Source organism: Anoplopoma fimbria, chromosome 17 (genome assembly GCF_027596085.1).
Source record: "Anoplopoma fimbria isolate UVic2021 breed Golden Eagle Sablefish chromosome 17, Afim_UVic_2022, whole genome shotgun sequence".
Taxonomy (NCBI): Eukaryota; Metazoa; Chordata; class Actinopteri; order Perciformes; family Anoplopomatidae; genus Anoplopoma; species Anoplopoma fimbria.
This window is the reverse complement of record NC_072465.1, coordinates 1,925,976-1,945,495: the sequence shown is the minus strand read 5'-3', so window position 1 is coordinate 1,945,495 and position 19,520 is coordinate 1,925,976. Positions and strand designations below refer to the sequence as shown.

The following is a 19,520-nucleotide window of genomic DNA, read 5'->3' as shown; positions in this document are numbered from 1 at the left end:
TTATAGAACAGTATTGATTTGAACACCATCAAGGTTAAAGGATGCTGTGATTGATGACTGCAACTGCTCGTGCTTAGGCAATTGAATCAGCGTTATCAGCAGTTATCAGCCTCATATATATATTGGTTAAAAAGGACCTGCTGCCCCTGCTAGAAGGTTCAGAAGGACGTTATCATCTATTCACATTTTTGGTCACCAATTCGAATTCAAGATGACGAACTCTAGTGGCTGTAGTAATCATGATGTGAGCAAATGATGACGGCAGGTGATGCAGCATAAAGAGGGACAAAGTCCACGAAGAGAGGAGGTCAGGGTGAATGGATAGCACTGTTGTCAACACAACGTTGACCTTTTTTTTAACCATACTTTTGTGCTTACATACTTAACTAACGCCAGTTAGGTAACAAACATACTTATTTTAACCCAAACCATAATATTCTTCTAAACATAAAGTTTCACTTTGAATTTCACGACGTGGGATGTGCAGTGTGGCCTGTCTGAAGCATTAGAATGGTAATGATAACCACTGATTATGCTCATTCAGCAATCAGAAAACATTTAAGATGAGTTCATGAAAAAATGTTCTGTATAAAGATATAACATTGGTCGACAATATAACATAAATCAAAAAATATCTAGGGGAAAAAATATGAACAAATTTCAACAACAGCCCCCTTTGCTTTAAGTTTAAAGCAAATGAAGGGAGGGAAATATACACCTGTTTTAATTAACTCAATTTGGTATCTGGAATCCCAGTTTGTGTGCGTTTGCAGTACCTCAGATTGCTACTCAAGGCTGTTGTGAAGGTCTTCTTCCTTCCACTCCTTTTTTTCCTTTTGTCCTCTGGCCCTGCTCTTGCCAACCCACTCCTTGGAACATCTGCAATAATGTGCTCACCCACACTAAACAGCGAGCCCTTAAAATACATGAATCATCCTGGCAGAGAAAAGGTTGTGTATGTAGATGTGTGTTCCTCTTTATCTCTGTTTATGGGTGGTTCAGAGACATATGAGAAAATAATTTGTCTTTATATGTGCACATTGGTGTGCATACCTCTGTAAGAATGATTTTGTGTGTGTGTGTGTGTGTGTGTGTGTGTGTGTGTGTGTGTGTGTGTGTGTGTGTGTGTGTGTGTGTGTGTGTGTGTGTGTGTGTGTGTGTGTGTGTGTGTGTGTGTGCCTGATCCTGAGCTGGAGGGCTGTGTGGGCAGAAGCATCCTGTGTCGGTATAAATTGATTTCCAGAATCCAGATGCAAGGTGTTCTTCTGAACACATTTTATGAAAGACAAAATGCTTATAGCTGTGTGTGTGTGTGTGTGTGTGTGATGTGCTTGTGAGAGTAAGAGGGTAAGAGAAAGACAGAGCATTAGATACTAAAACAATGATACCAGATATCTGATGTCTCTGTTTTCATATTGACTAAAAAGTGACAAGTGTAGTTTTCCAAGTTGATCAAAAATGATTTGCTTCCAGATGCTGAGAGAACAGGCCATAGAGGGACATTTAAATCCCCTATGGTGTTATTAATGTGACCAGCAGCACAAGGCATTGACCCCCTCCTTGTCCAATGCAATTGGATGCAATATAATTTAAAGATGATAAAGATTGTTTTGTAAGTCTTTGCTCAACAAAGATCCTTAAAATATTCAGAAACAGGCATGACATGGTTTTTCTTTTCTTACAAATGGGCAGCAGCAACTGTAAACTGTACTGTAGTTTCCCAAGTCAGTCAAAAGGTACGTATATGTTTTCCTGATGCAACCAGCAATCTCTGGGAGACAGCTGGTTTATTGGTTATTCATGACTACTGTTGTTTTTGTGCATTTTGTATATGTGTGTAAGTCCTTTGTTTATGCATGAAAAGAGAGAGAGAGAGATGTGTAGTGTCAGACAGAGTGTGTTGAACAGTAAGGCGGTGGAGAGAGGATAACACACAAACACCCAAACACTTACACACACATCGCCTGCATTTAGCTACTGTAGTTATCCAGAAATGACAAACCCATCACTTTCTTTGGCAGGCAGTTGCACCAGTTTAGCATATTTATTACAATGTGGTTTACAGGTTTTAGCTGCATACAACAGGCCAATGATGGATGGTGGCCATTAAACTCCATGTAATTCCCTCCTTGTAATTAATATTGATTTTAAATCAGCCAGCATGAACAAATTTAAATTGGTAACCGCTTAAAAAATTCTTAAAATGTCATGGACATGCCTCCTTCCACCATAGAAAATTACTAAATTCCTCAGTGGGAAGGAAAAATAGTTGCACTTTCGAGCCATATCCAACTGTAAGCCAAATTAATTTGGATTCTTGGTTAAATGCACAGTTATTACTCAGAGAGCATTCAGGGCTAAAGAAGTTTATGGATACTTGTCTGCTGGTTTTCCAGTATTGGATTTTTGAGCAAGTTTGTTCTGGGAGCTGTCCATTGCTGTGGTGCTGAAATGTTCCCCGCCTCAAAGTCGAGCGTTTGAAATAAAGCAGTCTACTAGAGACATCTTGTCATTGAGTAGTTCAAGTGATGACTCCCTCTCAGACCCATGTGTATGTATACTCTTTTGGATGAGGAGATAAAACGATCCAATAATCCACATTATGTCGTACACATTTTTGGCAACCATGTGCTTTAACAAAAGGCTCTCACAGATACCTGTTGTGACACGCTGATTAACTGAAAGGTTTTGATGGATATTGACATTTTCCCACAAAACCAAATAAATAACTAGACGTTAAAAAGCAAAAGTGTGTCATTTAATTGCCATGAAACTCGCTCACTCACAAAGTGTCAGTGAGCAGCACACATTACATTACATTACAGTCATTTAGCAGACGCTTTTATCCAAAGCGACTTACAGTCAGTAGTATATTACATATCATTCACCCATTCACACACTGATGACAGGCTACCATCAAGGTGCCACCATCAGACTCTAACTAACATTCATCATCCAGTCCACACCGATGGCAAGCCTTCAGGAGCAACTTGGGGTTAAGTGTCTTGCCCAAGGACACATCGACTGCCAAAGCCGGGTATCGAACCACCGACCCTCTGATTGGAGAACTACCTTGCTCTCCACTACACCACAGGCTGAAGCAGGAGGGAATAAGCAGGAGGGGGCATGGGCAGGGTTGCCAGCACTTGAGTGTGATTCCGTGTGGGAGGAGGAAGGATGGGTGATGGGTGTGTTTGAGTGGATCCAGCCTCTCCTCCTCACACGCTGCTGTGCGCACAGACTGAAGTCCATCTCTCCATGTGATGTGCAGCAGTATATTTTATCTACACTGCATGGACGTTTAACCAAGTGAGCCTCTGCGTTTTTTTTACTGGTGTCCACTCAACCAGTGCTCCACCTCCCTCCTCTCCAGCTTCACCATTTGTGAAGTGGCTTCCTCACCTGATCTGGTCTCTGGGGACTCGACCAGGCTGAGCGGCTCCCGGATCAGACCCGAGCCACCCAGAGCTCTGGCGATGGAGATGATGGAAGGAGACGTTATTGACAAACTAGAGGACATGTCATCGGTGTACGACTTCGACCCGATCACCGGCAACATCCCCGCCACCAAAGTAGAAATCACCGTCTCCTGCAGGTGAGTTGAAGCGGAAAGTTCATTGTGAGAACTGCGTGATGGGAAAGTTGTGACAACGCCCCACCCTGTCTGTGGGATCAAGTACAGATTGTTCAGTGAGAATTTGATTTGTAATAAATTCATTATCAAATGAGCTGCAGGTTGTAGGTGGGGACAGTCTGCATGCTTTAGCTCACTTATCACCAAAGTTGTTTAACCAATATTTTCAGCACGTTTTCTTTTTCTTTTGATCAATCCATTGATTTGTTTCCTTTTTTTTTAAACTCTCACTGAAGAGGTGTCTGAAGGAGGTCTAAAGATGTGCAGAACTTCACCAGTCATGCATGCTGATGTTTTACAAGGAATGTGCCAATTACACTACTAGAAGACCAGTTAAGTTAGAAATAACATTTTTAATGTTGGGTGATTCATGCAGAATGCCCATATATGCTGTAGAAAAGTCATTACATTTGAACTTCTTCACCTGGTTGAGACTGGTTTCTCTTCCGTCTTTGTGGATATATTACATTTGCACAGTAGTGCTGCACACATTGTTTGCTGTAACATCTTCTCAGACAGAAGCCTTCTACATGCTGTACCCATTGTAACCACTGGCTGGTTTCAGCACCAGCAGAGCACAGAAAAGCCTCTGTCCTTCTCTTCTGCATGCTTTACAAAGTAGAGGATGTTAAACATTAAAGGGTTTACATCACATTTACACAGTGCATGTGTCCCTGACCTGAATCTTAGTCACATGCTTTATTATTATATTATCATTATTTTCCTTTTCAGAAAGTACTTCAGGAGAATACATCCTCCTGCATCAAATGACTCTCCCCACAGTGTTCAGTGTTCACTCCTCTTCTCATTAGGAAAGGTTTTTCAGTCAAGGCTTTCAACGCCTTTTGCCTTTCAGACACACACTCCAGTGCTGACTTGTGTTCGCATTCCACACTCTCACAGACTTACACACACACACACACACACACACACACACACACACACACACACACACACACACACACACACACACACACACACACACACACACACACACACACACACACACATACAGACAACATCTTTGATGCTTGGCTTTAGGTTGGTGAGCCATCGGAGCAGAGTAAGTGTGAGCTATAACAAGCTGTGTGCGCATTATTTATGGGCTTTTTGACGTTCAGAGAAGCTCGCTGCCACATTTCTCTGGCTCTGAGTAAAATAAATAATTAAAAGAACACACACCCTGGCAAGATATTAATGCATTCCAATTTACTGAATGAACAACCGTTTTCTTGTAGAGCATGTGTTGTGTGGGAGATGGTGGGCGATTGTGGAGAATCTGTTTAGTTTCAGGCAGAAAGGATGACAAGCAAAGTGTTGCGTATAGAAAGCCCTGCATGGTTTCGTATTTTGTGTTTTCAGCTTGCAATGATGAGGTGATTGGGATTACATGCCTCGATGTGCAGTTAAGCACCATTCAGGTTAATGATGAGTCCTATTCTGACAACCCCCTGCATTTATGCAAATTAATTATTAGACAACGTGTGTGTGTGTGTGTGATTATGTGCTGATGTGGGTACGAAAACGAAGGAGACTGGCAAAGTAGCTGTGCAGATGCCACCTACCAAAAAGAAGAGGAGTTTGGGAAAAAGAAACCATTAATCCAAAGGGGAAGGTTGTTGCTTTTCCCTCCTGCTTCACTGCCCTTTGTTTGTGTGAGTGTATGTGTGTGCGTGACAGAATGAGTGAAAATAAAAAGCCAGCAACAGCCGGAAAGATCTTAGACAAGCATACATTTGATGCATGCAATATTCAAACTTTAATGAAATGGGAGTAACTATGATGTAATTTGTATGGAATAAAAGCTTAACACACTCTAAACGAGCTAACCAATTAGTAGGTGGGTTTGCTGTGATCATGATTGATGTATGATTGTAATAGATTTTGGCTTAATGAGCTTTAAAGACAACTGCAACATGCTAAAGGTTGTTCTCATAGCCTTGCTTCCAATTTTCCTACAAGTGCTGTTGTGGTGTTGTAACAAATATTTAACAATAGGCTCTATTGTATTTTTAAGGTCACATTCAAACACTTCTAATAGAAGTTTAGTGTCTCACAAATCCTCCAAATCCTGCGCACAGATGTTGTGTGAGTCAGATTCCTATTCAAGAGAAAAGACTCCCTGTTGGGTCTTCTTCTTTGCTATTCTTCCTTTGTCATCATGTACATGTACTCTGTAAAACCTCCAAGCCATGATGATAGCAGTTCCCTCTGTGGTTAATACCCCTTATTAAACTACACTCCCTGCTTTTGACAACGGATTATTATCAGGACCAATGACAAATGGAAAGGGGCGGGTGGGTGCTGGATCTGTGAAACAAGGGATGAAATCACAAGAATTGGTTTGTCTTTCAGTTAGGGTGATTAAAAGACTGACAGATTTGGAAAGAGGAAGTACCAAACAGTGTTATATTCATATGAAGCTCTTCTGCATTAGCAATCTGTTCAGTACAAATGCAGGCAGTCATGATGTTTTCATGATTGGAACCTTTACCAAATGTTTTTAGTTGCTTAAACACTACCGTTCTTCATATGTAAACAGACAGTCCTTAGGATACGTCTGTCACCCTGTTCACATCTCTCCCTTTGTTTGACGTGTCATTACCAGTTACATTTGTTTTGTGGAAAAGCTTGGCCTTCAGGAGCCACAGAAACATGGTAAAATAGTTTGACACTAAAAAAAGAGAGAAATGTTTCATTTGTGGTGTTTACACTCCCAAGGGGCTTGTCAGTCAACAGTCTACTTCCTGGGGAGAAATGAATGGAAAAGGAGGGGTACAATTGGCATGTGGACAGGAAGAGGAGGCGTGAATCATACAGCCACAAAGCCAAGCCACAGTCTTCTGGTTCAGCCCATTGTTCTATCTGTCCATTGCCTTTCACAAGCAAGTCTGTTCTCCAATTTCAAACATCCTAAATAAGTACTTATGTGTCCAATGTGGCCCACAGCCACTGAATAGTCTCTCCAATCAGCTGAGTAGAGACTGTTTGGCTTGTGATTTGAAGAGGTCAGTCAATGGAGGAAGACCTAATGCTGGAAGTAATATTGATAAGCAATGAGCTCACCTGGCATGACAGTGTGCTGTAACCTGCACAACCAATGCAATAAATCCACATAACATAGCTTCTAAAGCCAATCATTTTAAACTACCAAGAAGGTAGTTTAAAATGATGGTATTTTCAGAATCCTCAAAGATTCATTTTACCATTTGGATGAAAAAATATTGTAGGTAGTGTAAGGGGCTGATGAGAAACAAATAGGGATCAGGAAGTCAGAGGTGTGATGGTCAACGAGCACAGGGTCAAAGTTCACATCGACTGAACTCAGAGCAGAGAGAACCAATTACACCATTAATGGATTGTCCTTTTCTTGAGAGAGACACCTACTCTTAGATCTTCAGTAGGGTGAAGATGGATCATTCTGCTGCTGAATTTAAGGCTAATTGGTGGCTTGTGGTTGTAATGTTTCTATTCCTGTAGTTAGTGCATGGCCCCTTAACAGCGGGGATTTCTCATCTTGTTTCCTGAGTGCAGGGCATTGCATTGCATGGGTTGCTATGATTAAATTCCTCTCCTGAATTGTCTGTATTGTCTGCATTTGCATATGGCTTTGTGCTTATGAGGACCCTGGGATCAGCATCTGATAGGTTCCTTTACGGATCTGGGACAGATATGAAAGCCTCTCACACAGTGTGGCAAAGCCCTCGGGAGATCCGACGCCACAGTGTATCATCACTCTAATTTCCCATGCTCTTTCAAATCACATCTAGGTTTGAGCTCTTTTTGGTGTGAATATGGCTACACCAGAAGCATCATCGGTGCTAATTTACCATATCAGGAATGTGGTGTATAAAACCGGAGCACAGCTTTGCAATCTGCAACATAAGTATCTTGCAGATGACCCACAAAAGCCAAAAGTAAGACAAACCTCTCTCTGTCCCTTTGTCACACACTAACTCACATACTGTCAGTAATTCTGTGGCACAACAGACTGGGCACACTGCCGGATGCCACAGAGCCTAACTGACTTGAGCTGGTTAGAGAAAATAGGTGTGGAGAGAAAGCTAGAGACAGGAATAGAGGAAACATGTTGGATGCTGAGGAGCAGATAAACAATGACAGACTGAGATGAGAAACATATGGAGGTAGGCATACTCATCATCGCACAGTTACTGGAGGACAGGGAAAGTGAATTCATTAAGAAATGCAAATGAGAGGCAGGCATGTTTCAAGAGAAACCTAAAGACAAAATGATAATAATATAAAATGTTTGCTGTTGGCAGGTGATTTCATTTTATTATCACCAACAGCACAGGTGCTGCAGGTGAGTCTCAGTCATTTATGTGATGCAACATTTCTGTGAAATGTGAGCATAAGCAGTAAATAAGAAGAATGAAGATCTTTAAAAAATAAACTCAAGTGTTGGAGGGAAAGCACAACTTAAATGAACTGACTCTTCCAGCTACACACGCTGGGGCTTGCTGATAAAACCTCACTGAAATTTTCATTTTTAACGCTTTAGATAACAGCCTGCAAGTTGCAGTGTAAATATATTGTACAAACTGGGTAGCAAGGACATCATTGTACTGGTAACCTTTAGGGACAAGTGAAGCAGCACAGGAAACAAACAAATTAGAGTTGAGGGGGACCTAGAACAAGATTACTCTGAAGGTACTTTTTTATTAATACATTTATAGCACTCTTAGACAAAGCAATAAAGCAGAAAGCATTGTCTTTGTGTTACAGGGAAGCGTTCTAGTGATATGCGACACTATTATAAGGAATGTAAATCGGACAGTCTTGCTTATACAATAGAACTAGCTTTTAAAGGCAAACATATCATCAAACTGAAGATTGATGATATAGGATGGGCTCCCAATTAGAGGATGTGCCAGCCATGATTTCGTAATTTTGCTCCAGAAAATGATGTAGTAAACTAATTGGCCAAAGGCATTGGAAGTAAAGTCTGGTTCCTTCTGTATGTAGTAAGTTATTTTTTGTTTTACTGCATTCATTCCCAAAGACTGATTTTTGACCCACAGGTGGGTCACAGGAGATTCATTTGGGTTGCCAGATACATTTCTTCCCTAGTCTTTTACATTCATTTCTGCAGCACACCTTCGAGCCACACAAAGGAGCCTGTATCTTCATATTGTTCTGACAGTTGGAGCCTACTTATAACATTTATCTAATAAGAAAGTCCAACTTACATTATGTTTGTTTAATTGATGAGAGGAAAAGAAAAGAATGAGATAGCTTGTTAACTCTACCTGAATGCAGTTATTAGGTCTCATTTATAAAGTATTTAACATGGGTATTTTCTTTCAGTCAAACGTGCATAAAATAAAGTTGTTATTATCAAAGTATTCTCTTTGGCTGGTTTACCTATTCAAGATAATATAACGTGATGGGAATGTCAGAAACATGGTCAGGAACATTCATTTATGCACAAATGTGCTTCTCTCACGATATATAGATAAGGCGTATTGTTAACTGAGTTGCAATTGTTTGCAAAAAGTGGGTCCCCAGAGAAATAGTAAGGGAAACACTGCTTTAGAACAGACATGCTGTGAAATATATTCTCAATTCATTAGTTCTTATACTTTTGTTTTTGGAAAAGATAAACCTGCAAACTATTTAGATAAAGAGTAACACTCTAGCATGTTGAAAACTCATAAGCTGACCTATTATTATTATTGTTGCTGAGCTACGATTTGATCAGATCTGTACAGGGGAGGATTTGACAGTCAATAGAATGATTTTGGCTTCCAAAAACTGTAAAAATGAATGCACAATTTATATACATTTTTAAATTCTAAAGCATAATTCCCAAAGCATTAATATTTCATAAATGCTCTGGAAAATATGCTAGTTAAGCCATCATGTGTTGGAGCAAGTATATGATGTGAATTTTTGAGGACCAAATTAAGCAAGTTTCAAATTTGTTTTTAAACAAATTTCAGCTGCACAAATCATCTGATTATAGTTTATGCATTACAGTCTTCACTTAAATGATTTTTTTTCTTGTTGAGGCCACAGAGATTTTGTTCCTTTTACATCTCAAGCTTCACTCAGTATAAGCTGCAGTGCTATTACTGTAAGAGGGAGCAGCATTATGGCACTCTAAACCTGCAACACTGATCAGTCTGCTTCTCTCTGACTAACCATCTCCTACACAGGCCCGGCTTCTTAGGAGACATTACACACAATCTGGAGAAAGCAGCTCACAACCTTTCAATACCACCTCTTGTGCTTTGCCGGTACTTCTGTCGTGCAGACAGCTGTGTGTGGTCACTGTGCGTGATAAAACTTTGTAACAGCAACACGGTTCATTGGGGAGGCAAATTAAAATACTTTATGAAGCTTGGAAGAAATGCATATTTAATATGTTTAATATGAGTTGTTTCTGCTTACAAATCTGATTTTTTTTTTCTGCTTTTAAGACTGCATTGATCTAAAGGGAGGATACTGTATGTTGGCTTGTCTGTGTGGAACTGTTTGCATGAAGACATTTGGATGTTTTTACGGAATAAAGCACTCTCTTCTCTTGACCTGGCAGGACCAATCAATTATTTTCTACCCTCTTGCTTACTTACTAACACCTTGGGTGAGTGCATTGCAGACAGCAAACATAATTTCTGAGCCGGATTTACTATCTTTCACAGTTCAGTGCTGCTTTTGCTTCTTTAAATGCTTTTCTTTCAGCGCCTTCTGTGCATCGATGGGCAGACTGTGACTAATGCATTCACTAAATCAATAAAGTGGACTGTGGGCATGCTGAAAAGATTATGAATGCACATGTCAAGGATTTGTTCCCACACTTCAAAAGCGGTATTTCCCTTTAGCTGTTTGTCTTTTATTAATAAAAAACAAATTGTCACCATTTTGTTGTAAATTTCTTATTATCTTTGCCTTACCTTGATATTATAACGATGCTGATTTTTATCTGTCACTCCTCACACGACACCCAATAATTTCCCCTGGCCCTGACAGCAGCACTGTTCAGTTGTCAGCGTCTTAACACAGCCATGGCTATAATCAGCTCTGTGAGCTGTGCAGCTGAGAATTAACTGTCTCGTTCCTGTACCCATCAACTTCTTCAATCCTGCACACTTGTAACAAGCTTGTATCGTTCGGCTCTTATTCCTGAGTGACACACACTCCATGAATACAAACGAGGCCTGGTGAGGCTGTGGTCGTCAGCGGCTGAACATAAGAGATGTTAAGTCTGAAAGAAAGAGAGGGGTAACGCTCTGTTTGTGTGTGTGTGTGTGTGTGTGTGTGTGTGTGTGTGTGTGTGTGTGTGTGTGTGTGTGTGTGTGTGTGTGTGTGTGTGTGTGTGTGTGTGTGTGTGTGTGTGTGTGTGTGTGTGTTAATGATGGTTCACTGTCATGCTGGCTTTAGTGGCTGAGTGGCTGAAACGGGGCTTTGATCTGTGCCCTCTAACTGACAGGCTTGCTGGCTGATTGGCAAGAGCAGAGGAGTCATGGGAAGTCAAAGTCAAATTTATCCGGGAAGTACTGCGGAAATGGAGGCTGTGACCAGAAAACATGTTGGACTTTTAAAATAAATTTCAGTTTGAGGGTCTATTGCCTCTATGGTAATAAATGTAATTTTTTTTCTGTGAAGCAGAGGTCTTAGATTGCCGAGCCAGCAACTCCCAGTCAAGTACAGTTTTTCACAAAGTTATATTAATTTGCTAAAACAACATGCATGCTCCCTGAAATTATTATCCACTCCAGTATACCTCCTAGGAAGTGTTATTGGTGCTATCGATTCTCCAAAAAAGGAAGCTTTTCATTATTGTGCATAATTTATTAGATTATGGACTGCCATGTTTTATTTTTGACATCCTAAAAAGCCAACTTTCAAAGTTATGTTTTTCTGTTTGTGAAAGCAAGCCAGCGATAATTCCATTACATTTTTTATCATATTAGTGTGGCATCAAAATTTTATAACCGCTCTTTTCAAGTCCAGGCTATCAGCAATGTTACAGCCAGCTTAATGTGATGACTGAAAGCTATATCGTTTGTGGCTACATTATAATTACTGTAATTATGTTTCCATGATGGCAAAAGGTTTTGTCCAATAAGGATCAAAGAACCATCTTTTTTCAAATCTTGATTAGCAGCAATCTGGTGGAAAAATACAAAATGCAATCTGTTTGCGGTTCACAAAAACACATCAAATGTGCTCATTTGCATATATATCTTCCCTAAGGTAACAGATTGACAAGTGTTTATACATGTTTGATCTGCATGTGGGGACTCACGGGTCACCGAGTCATCTGTATAATTGGAGAGGCCCTTATTAACATCTGACTGGGGTCTATGACTTGCTTGACTCGGCTCCCTGATTAGCATTTTATGAGAGTTACTCTGGACTGAGGGATGCTATCTCATGAATCTTATTGCTAGTCGGATTCAATGTACTGTAGGTGCTTTTAGTATGGTGAGTTAATGCAAACACATTGTAATTTCCAAAAATGCAAGGTCAGAAAATAAGGCTTCAATGTGAAAAATAAGATTTGCACACATCTTTAAATCCCCTAAATCACAGATTTGCCACGCTCTCTGTGCCACAATAAATCATTGATTGACTTTGAACATGTGAGATATGTGTGAAATTGCATATAAAAAACCTTTTCCAGCAGGGGTGACACTTTTTTTTTCAAATTATGAATATCTTGTTAGTTCTCAGACACACCTGGTAGTTTTTTTTTGCCCGAAATCAAAAAAATACAACACACTAAAACTCTGAGCATCAAAAACCCTGAAAAACTATATATATAGCTGCGTGAATTGGACACATCGAATGAAGCATCTGTCCTCAGCATATGTGATGGAGTAATGGGAGCTTAATGCTTTCAGAGGTATAGAGGAAGGTGAGTCACAGCTGTGGAAAGCTTCCATCATCTGGCAATTAGGAAGATGTTTTTTTTTTTTCATCCTCACTAGGACCACATACACAACAAGTGATGCATCCTAATGGGATACAATGAACTCATTTGTTTAGTTTCTCAGGTGATTCGTCGCTTCCAGTTGTTGGTGGAGCAACAGCCAGAATGCTTATTGGTGTCAGGACTGGTCCTAAAAATTTCAAGTAATTTATCTGCACATGTTGCAGTGTATAATGAATTATATGCTTGTTCTGATATATTCCATCAATAACAGCATGCTTATTTGAACAAATGTTCCTGACAAGGTGAAGGTAATATGAGTCTGAGGTGCTTAAAATTAGAAACAATACCTGGTAAGCTTCAGCTAATGAGCTCAGCTTGCTCCAGGTATGTCGCCTCAGGTTTGGATCTGCCAGTATTTCTCCCTATACGCATGTGATGGAGCCATTGAGCAGAAACAGTGCAGGTCACCAACAAAGTCCCTGAGCTATTTAACAAGAAGAATATCATGTGTCCAATGAAACCACATCGTATAAGATGTTTTGAGGGATGTTCGGTCGAAGAGAAACTGAGCATTATTTAAAAACAGAAAGCACAATGTTCATCTGAGGCATTGATTTAGCGCCCTGACTTTATTTGTCAAAACAGAAAATTGGTCCAGTTATTTTGAGATAACAGCTAATTTGCCAATCCTACACATATTTTACCTGTGAAACCTGATTTCTTGACACTCTCCAAAATTATTTAAAATGAATTCTTGAAACTTTCCTGAGAACAGTCTAATGTCGTCGTTTCTAATGGTACTTTGACAAACTGTGGGCCAGTGAGAATCTTGTAGGAAGTGACTCATTATGGAGTTCACTCCGAGGAGGAGATATGAGATAGTTTGCCTACTCTCAGCCCTTGGTGCTATTTCAGCTCTGGCTCTGGTCCCCCTTAGTACAGGACAGGATGATTGGGCAGGATTGTCCTGTGTGGTACAGCAAGGCTGGAGATGTGTGGAAAGTGTGTGGGTGAGATAACTGGATTTGATTATGGAGCTACCAATGCCCTAAGGGAAAATAGATGTGTGTGTGTGAGAGAGAGAGCGTGTATCAGGACATTACTTGTTATCCTGGCTGCATTCATAAGGATGTGATTGCATTTGGGATGGTTTAGAACAGTTATTGTTGAGGATTTTAATTCAATCAAACGATTGTGAATAAAGCCATGTCTACACTTTTCTGTCGGCTCTCAAAACAACTTATTCCTCTTATCAAGATATTACTGCAGTACTTGCAATTACTAATCCTCATAGTATTGGCTGAAACGCTTTTACATTTTTAAAAGTGTTTTTTTAAACATGTTTTTTGTAACATCTGCAATTTATTTGAGGATTTATGCAGTTTTCAGTTAGGGCCATAACAGTGTGGCTCTAGGGATACAAATATCAGTCTGTTGGTCCACCTACAGACTGACACTGAGCTGTAATATCATTAGCTGAATATCTTTTATGGATCAGACCTTGAGACGGGGAGGATAGTGGTTTTCAAATGATGCACAATTCATAATGTTATCAGCAGCTTCAATCCTTTCTTTGTGAATTCGCCCTTCAGTCTCAAGTTTATTCCATACTGTTGCATGTTGTGTGTGCTAGTGAATGATGTGAGCCACAGTTTTTGTGAGAGCTAGTAACTAAAGGATCAAGTCTCAGTGACAGGCAGAGGAGGGACATCCAACAACGAGATCCTTTCTCTACAGTGGCCCACATCACATATTTTACACTGACCTGCTTTGAAGCAGTTCCAAAACTTTTTCTCTCAGAATCTTATCTTTACAGTATGGGCTCACTTTCATTTCCATTTTGCTTTTCATCTAAAAAATCTATTTTAAGAAAAAAAATAATTTAAGTGAAAGCAAAATGGAAATGGTGCACTCGCTTCCAGCATAAATTCTAAGCAGAGAGCTAGAAATTTAAGGCAGAAATCTGGAAATTTCTTGGCACACTTTAATCTGAGAGGGGGAAACTGTATGATACCATTTCCTGTTCTACCTACAAAATACAATACTGCTGTGTGACAGCATCAGCCACTTTTGCATGACAGCTTTCAAAACAATAAGCTGTACTTCATCACATTCTGCAGCTCTCGGAAAAACGGATGACGCACATTATAAATGAACAATGATGGAGCGTAATGCGTAATGCTCTTGTTACCTGACCCCTGTTGACTCGTGCTATGGCACAATCAATGCTGTTGGGAATTTTGCGATGATCCCGACTTTCCCTGCCATGCTGCAAAGCTTGCTGTATCTGTCTGGCAAGCTGAGCAGGAATCTCCCCAGAGGAAGTCCTGGCCTGAATAATTCAACAGCTGGTGGGAAAAACGATCCTGCTTGGTTCTGCAATCGATCCTACACTACAGCAATGCCAGAACTAGTTTGGACTCAGATGATTGAGGCAATGAAGAGAGATTTATTTCTAAAATTGCTGCTGCTTGTTTTGTTTTAGAAAGATGGATAAGAAGATATAATTTAGAGGAGCTTCTCCCACATTTAAAATGTTACAATATGTAGATGTTTATGTTACTTTTAAAGCACATTAAGCACATTAATGATGATCAAATTTTGCTATCAGCAAAATTACAAGGCAGCCTAGTAATAATAAAATACAAATGACAGGACAGGGATAAGATGACAGTGATGAAGCGCCAGTGAAAGCTTTAATAACACTGGGCTGCATAACGCTTTACCCAACGCTCCTCTCCGGCGTTTATAAACAGATTACCCTCCTTCTTCCGCCCACACACTTTTCTCTATTGCTTCCTTTATGTTACCTCTTTTCTCCCATCCCCATCTGTGTGCCATCTTCCACTATAACTCCTCTCTCTAAGCTCACCTCTTTTATGTACCTCGTTCTTCCCTCCTCATTCCTCATTAACTCCTTTTTTCCTCTATCATCCACTGTACCATCTACACTTCCCTTTCATTTTGTCTCACTGGCAATGCTTTTTCATTGAAGAATGTGAGGATAGTTTTCTTCTTACAATCCTTCCTAGCCAATTGCCCTTGAGGAAAACATTCAGGCCTCTTTCTACTTTTTTTTTTGTTTTATTGCTGGATGAAAAGCTACAATTTTAAAACATCAGGCTTTTAAGGGATTAAAAAAGCTTTTAGCTCAACCGTCATGCAATTGTTATAACTGAAATTAATTTGGAAGAGGTTTGTAAGCCTGGAATTTGTTAAACATACAACAAGATATCCAATACTAAACATCAAAGGGAATGGATATCTCCTACAGCCCTAATTACACTAGTGTATATTGCAGTTGTTGTTCTAACTTGGTCTGCTGTTAAAAACATTGTTTTTGCGTACAAACTAGCATTACATTTATCAAAACCTATTAATTTGTGCATTGCATTATCTATTCAGTTCTGCATGTGATAATATATGTGTTCATATTTTCTACTGAAACACACACCGTCCAGCCGAGTCTTGAGTTGCGCAGCATTGTGTGCAAGCAAGAGGTCAAGCACAAAGCTTGTGCTGTATGAATACAATATAGATTAATTCTACACCCACAAGTTGTCCTCCTTGCACCAAGAAAATACACCCTCGATGGGAACCTTTCACCAGCTATGCACACATGCATATCATAGTCTTTTCTTGGATGTACATTTCCAGGGAATACTGTGTTGGAAAGATTTTTGAAATGCATGCAATACGGTGATATGTTGGCTATAGGCACATTGGCTTACGTAAGACTTGCTTTAAGACTCTAAAGTGACAGTTTTACTAACAATGCATAACAGATGCAATACAGTGTTAATAAATGCATCTGGGCTCATTTTACAAGTAAGCAATGTTAGTCAGGATCCCTCTGTCAAAATCGTGATGAAATGGGAAAAAATATTTTCAACCCATCTAGAACACACCCCTGACTATATTGTGCAACCTTTTTAACATTATGCAAAAACATGACAAAACATTTTTTCCTTCATAAATTCATATCAAATCCAATCATCTTTTCTTCCTGCAAAACAAAACATAGCTTACACAAGCTACCAACCAATTTCAACCAACAATATCATGACTAGAGAGCTATCCATCAATCAATCTGCAACTTTTAGCGACAAGGTTGCTCTGTATAACGATACATTCTAAGCCCGCCCATTTTGTGGCTGTCCAATCAAATGCAAAATATTTCTAGTAGCTGTACACCGCTCCAATATTACTTTTGGGGAATACGTTACAAAAGCTTAAGACCCTTTAACTTCTGTTTCACTGAGACTCCCAGAGTTTTACTTTCAGTAGTAGCCTGTGGCAGCCTATTTAGAATCTCATCAGCTCAATTGTCTTAAAACACCTCTTCAAAGAGAACCACTCAATGCTAAATATTTATTATTCTATTCTCAGTGCAGGTTAGAGGAAAGGGGCTGGCTAATTATTGTGGTTTGTGTCAGATCCCTGTAAATAAAGTCAGCTATGTCTGTGTGTCTGTCTAACAGGGGCTTGTTTTCTCCCTGTGCAAGAGGAACTCCGTTTTACTCAATCTATTTCTGATCTAATCTCTGAGGACTTCATTTTTCTCCATCACTTTCAAACTCTCTCTCTCTTCCACACACACATTCTCTGACACACATTTTCTCCTCTGCTTTTCTTGTTCTTACATTTGATTTTCTCTTACATTCCTGCTCTCTTGATTTCACAAATTCCCCTGTGCACAGAGACAAACCCTGCCCCCGCGCATCTCAAATCTTTTCATAACCTAATTTACATAAGGGAAGTTGTGTTTCAGGAAGTTAGTTTGAAACCCCTTTAGTATTGCCATTCCCTTTGAAATGGATTATGTAACACCTAATGCAAATCTGGTGACACATTTTATATACTTCCTGTCAGCGGTAGTTCTTATGTTGCCCCTGTGAAAAGTTTATTCTTGCTCCTAAAGGCATATTTAAGGTTAATCATATCTACTTGAAAAAGTATTTTTTTCATCATTGTGGTGAAATGTTGGAACAATCCTTTCCAATTTATTTACCGAGCTTTTCTTGCTTTTCTATTCACTGCTTTGTGGAAAAGGATCAGGACATTCCACTATTGGTAAAAGAGTATTTTACAGTTATTGTTAGGACCATTTTTTCGAAATCTGACGTGGCAGTACAGTATATTGTTGTAAATGTGCAGCTCGTCTGATGAAATTTTGGATGAAGTTTACTTAAAAATTTAGGGCAGGACCGTTGTTGACTTAGGGCTTGTGCAGAGAATGGCATATGCTGTGGGGGTGCACTTGACATAGGGTAATAAAAGAAACGCTTTGATGAGCTGCTTGTGTTTCAGCAGACCTAGATCTGAATACGTTCAGGTTGAGCTCCTGCAGGCTGGATATTGGTGTTTGAAGCTGCAGATAATGCAGCCTTTTGCCGTGCCTCTGTACCACTTCCTGATTGAGTTTTTTTTACACACACCTCTATGTTTATTCATGTACTGTACTGTGTATTAGGGATGTGAAGCTCTAGGCACCTCAGGATTTGCTTCAACTCCAATTTAGAGGTCTAACAGAGCCCAGTATAACAAAATTGTTACAGGCTTTTCCTGCTTCGAAGCATAAGGAACACACTTTGTTCTAGGGCCGGAGTCGATGTTCACACTTGTCCGTTTATTCAGGAAAAAACTGCAAACTCTACTGTACATTCCCCTGATACCTTCACCGTCCACTCAAACCGCATTCACCGAGACTCTCTGTCTCTCTTTAATACTCCACCGCACAATCCCTATGCACACACATACTGGCTCTGCTATTCTCAAAATGAGCTACGATGCTCTTGTGATCGATCATGTAATTGTGAATGTTTTTTGGGGGGATTATTTATTTTTCTGCATTGGGACATAATCTTTCATGAGGGAATTGCACTGCATCCACGACTTGATATTTTTCCTCCACCTCTACTGGATGGTTGTCATAAAGATCATATTGGTTTGTCCTGAATCAATTGACTCCCATCACCTTGGATGTCAATTTATTAGCTAATTAAAGTGTTGCTTAACCTTTTATAGCATAAATTCTCATATAAAAGCATGCATTCATATAATAGCCAATTTTAAAATAACAGCCTGGGGAGTAGCCAACAAATAAAGGCTAGGTAAAAAAAACACAGTGAAGGGGGTGAAATTACCCGTAGCCCACGACAACACCTCATGGTTAATTCTGTATAATATTCATCTCCACAGCACTAATTGCATCAGTAGAGCAAGAATCATGTGAGTTGCTTCACGTTGCCTTTTTCCTAGAACAAAATTAAACTTTCATGAATGGGACTCGACACAGAAGTGTGCATACTTCAATATAATGCACACAGGATTGCACAGGTTAAAGCATCACTATTCAGACACACTGTGTATGGAACCTTCCCCGCTCTTACACCAAGATTACTCTCTCTTTCAGTAGTAACACAAATTATTATTATTTGTTTTATATTTTTTGTAAAAATGCACATACATAGGAATATTTGCAGCTTACAAATGGCTGCTCCTCCACTCCAACCCACCCTCATAACTCTAGACGGAAAAGAGAGTTGGCTAAAACCATACTGCAAACATCAGCATCATCTATGACAATGATTTAGTCCTCGATTTTATTCATAACATGTAAAACCAAGAGACAATTATCATTTATGTGTATTTACACTTCCGGACTGCAATTATCATTCAGTGGAAATCAAAAGTGCTGACATTAAATTGGTTTATTTTGAGAACTAGAGCACAGGTTTTTCAAGTGTCAGAAAGTAGAAGCTTTTAATCATTTAATAGCAGCAAATGCTTTTAATTATTCAACAGAAGCATAAAATGACCCTCCTCATAGTAAATAGGTAAAAGTATATTCTGTTGGCCTTTTTCTCTTTTTTAGACGCTGTTTTAATGATCTGTAATTATGGAGTGCTGTTTTTTCCATTGCATTGTTTGCTAATGGTTATATACCAAGCACCTCTCATTTGGATGTTTTTTTTCGCTATT

At 39.6% G+C, this 19,520-nt stretch overlaps 1 protein-coding gene across 2 annotated transcripts in view; it reads left to right on the top strand.

Moving 5' to 3' along the window:
• Nucleotides 1–3,476: 3,476 nt before the first annotated feature.
• cpne5b (copine Vb) overlaps nucleotides 3,477–19,520 on the top strand; it is a 96,719-nt gene continuing 80,675 nt past the window's right edge. Inside the window, exon 1 of one of the 2 annotated variants that reach the window (XM_054616714.1) lies at nucleotides 3,477–3,595. In XM_054616714.1, the coding sequence (XP_054472689.1) occupies nucleotides 3,477–3,595 (119 nt within the window). The remainder of the gene's footprint in view (nucleotides 3,596–19,520) is intronic. The other variant, XM_054616715.1, reaches the window with a different exon arrangement.